Source organism: Penaeus monodon, chromosome 32, assembly GCF_015228065.2.
Source record: "Penaeus monodon isolate SGIC_2016 chromosome 32, NSTDA_Pmon_1, whole genome shotgun sequence".
NCBI classification, from domain to species: domain Eukaryota; kingdom Metazoa; phylum Arthropoda; class Malacostraca; order Decapoda; family Penaeidae; genus Penaeus; species Penaeus monodon.
In genome coordinates this window covers 24,464,309-24,465,155 of record NC_051417.1, presented here as the reverse complement: position 1 = coordinate 24,465,155, position 847 = coordinate 24,464,309, and the positions used below count along the sequence as shown (strand labels likewise).

The 847-nt window shown below is 41.3% G+C and overlaps 1 protein-coding gene across 1 annotated transcript in view; it reads right to left on the bottom strand.

Moving 5' to 3' along the window:
• Nucleotides 1-491, bottom strand: part of LOC119593619 — a 2,412-nt gene extending 1,921 nt beyond the window's left edge. Inside the window, exons 1-2 of the mRNA XM_037942572.1 lie at nt 483-491; nt 104-303 (exon numbers count right to left, since the gene is read on the bottom strand). Coding sequence (XP_037798500.1) covers nt 104-303; nt 483-491 — 209 coding nt within the window. The remainder of the gene's footprint in view (nt 1-103; nt 304-482) is intronic.
• Between the last annotated feature and the right edge of the window lie 356 nt (nt 492-847).

Sequence of the window (847 nt, the reverse complement as noted above, 5' to 3'; positions counted from 1 at the left end):
GTTATTTGATAAAGTAAATGTTCCTTTCCGGATATCAAATAGAACTTAACTTCCACATGAAGTTATCCCGAAAACTTGAACAATTATTATAGTACTTCCTTACGTGTAAGATCCCGCCTGATTGATCTGTCCGGCAGATCCAACAGCTCCTTCAACGGCTGTGTTGATGCCGTTGTCGGCTTCCAGGGCGTAGGAGAAGGTGCCGTCTTCGTTGGCAATTCGGTCATCGCGAAGGAGGACAACCTCTCTCTCCTGGAGCTGAGGGGCGGCAACAGCCACGGCGACGAGGCAAGCAAGAACGATCTGTGAAGAAAAAGAATTTTCATTCATAACGGATTCTAATTCCTTTTTAATGTCATACAAATCATGGTATCTCGTAATACTCTTGTATATACATATGTAGCATGAATGTGTGAGTTAGACATCCATATATTCGTAATGCATGCAGCACATGTATCACATATAAGATGCTCTCTACTTACAGTCTTCATGTTGGATGGGTTCGGAGAGACTAATGGTAGCATCACAGGTCAAGACGACCTTTATATACCTCTGCTCTGAGGAAAGGGGCGGGGCCATATTCAGCAACCCAAGGGCGGAGCTTCATCCGACCGGTTACGCAAGGAATAGCATCATACTACCCGTACTTCTACCTAATGGTCACATCTCATAGGAAGACAATTAAATGAGAAGACTTAAGTTTCTTGAACACAAATGCCAATGCATCAATTAAACAATAAACTAGTTAGAGTTCCCTGTGGGAAACTTTTACTAAAGATGCTAAATTACATTCACACTAAAAAGTTATGTGGAATTTAATTATTCCTATAACATTTAGATTTTGACG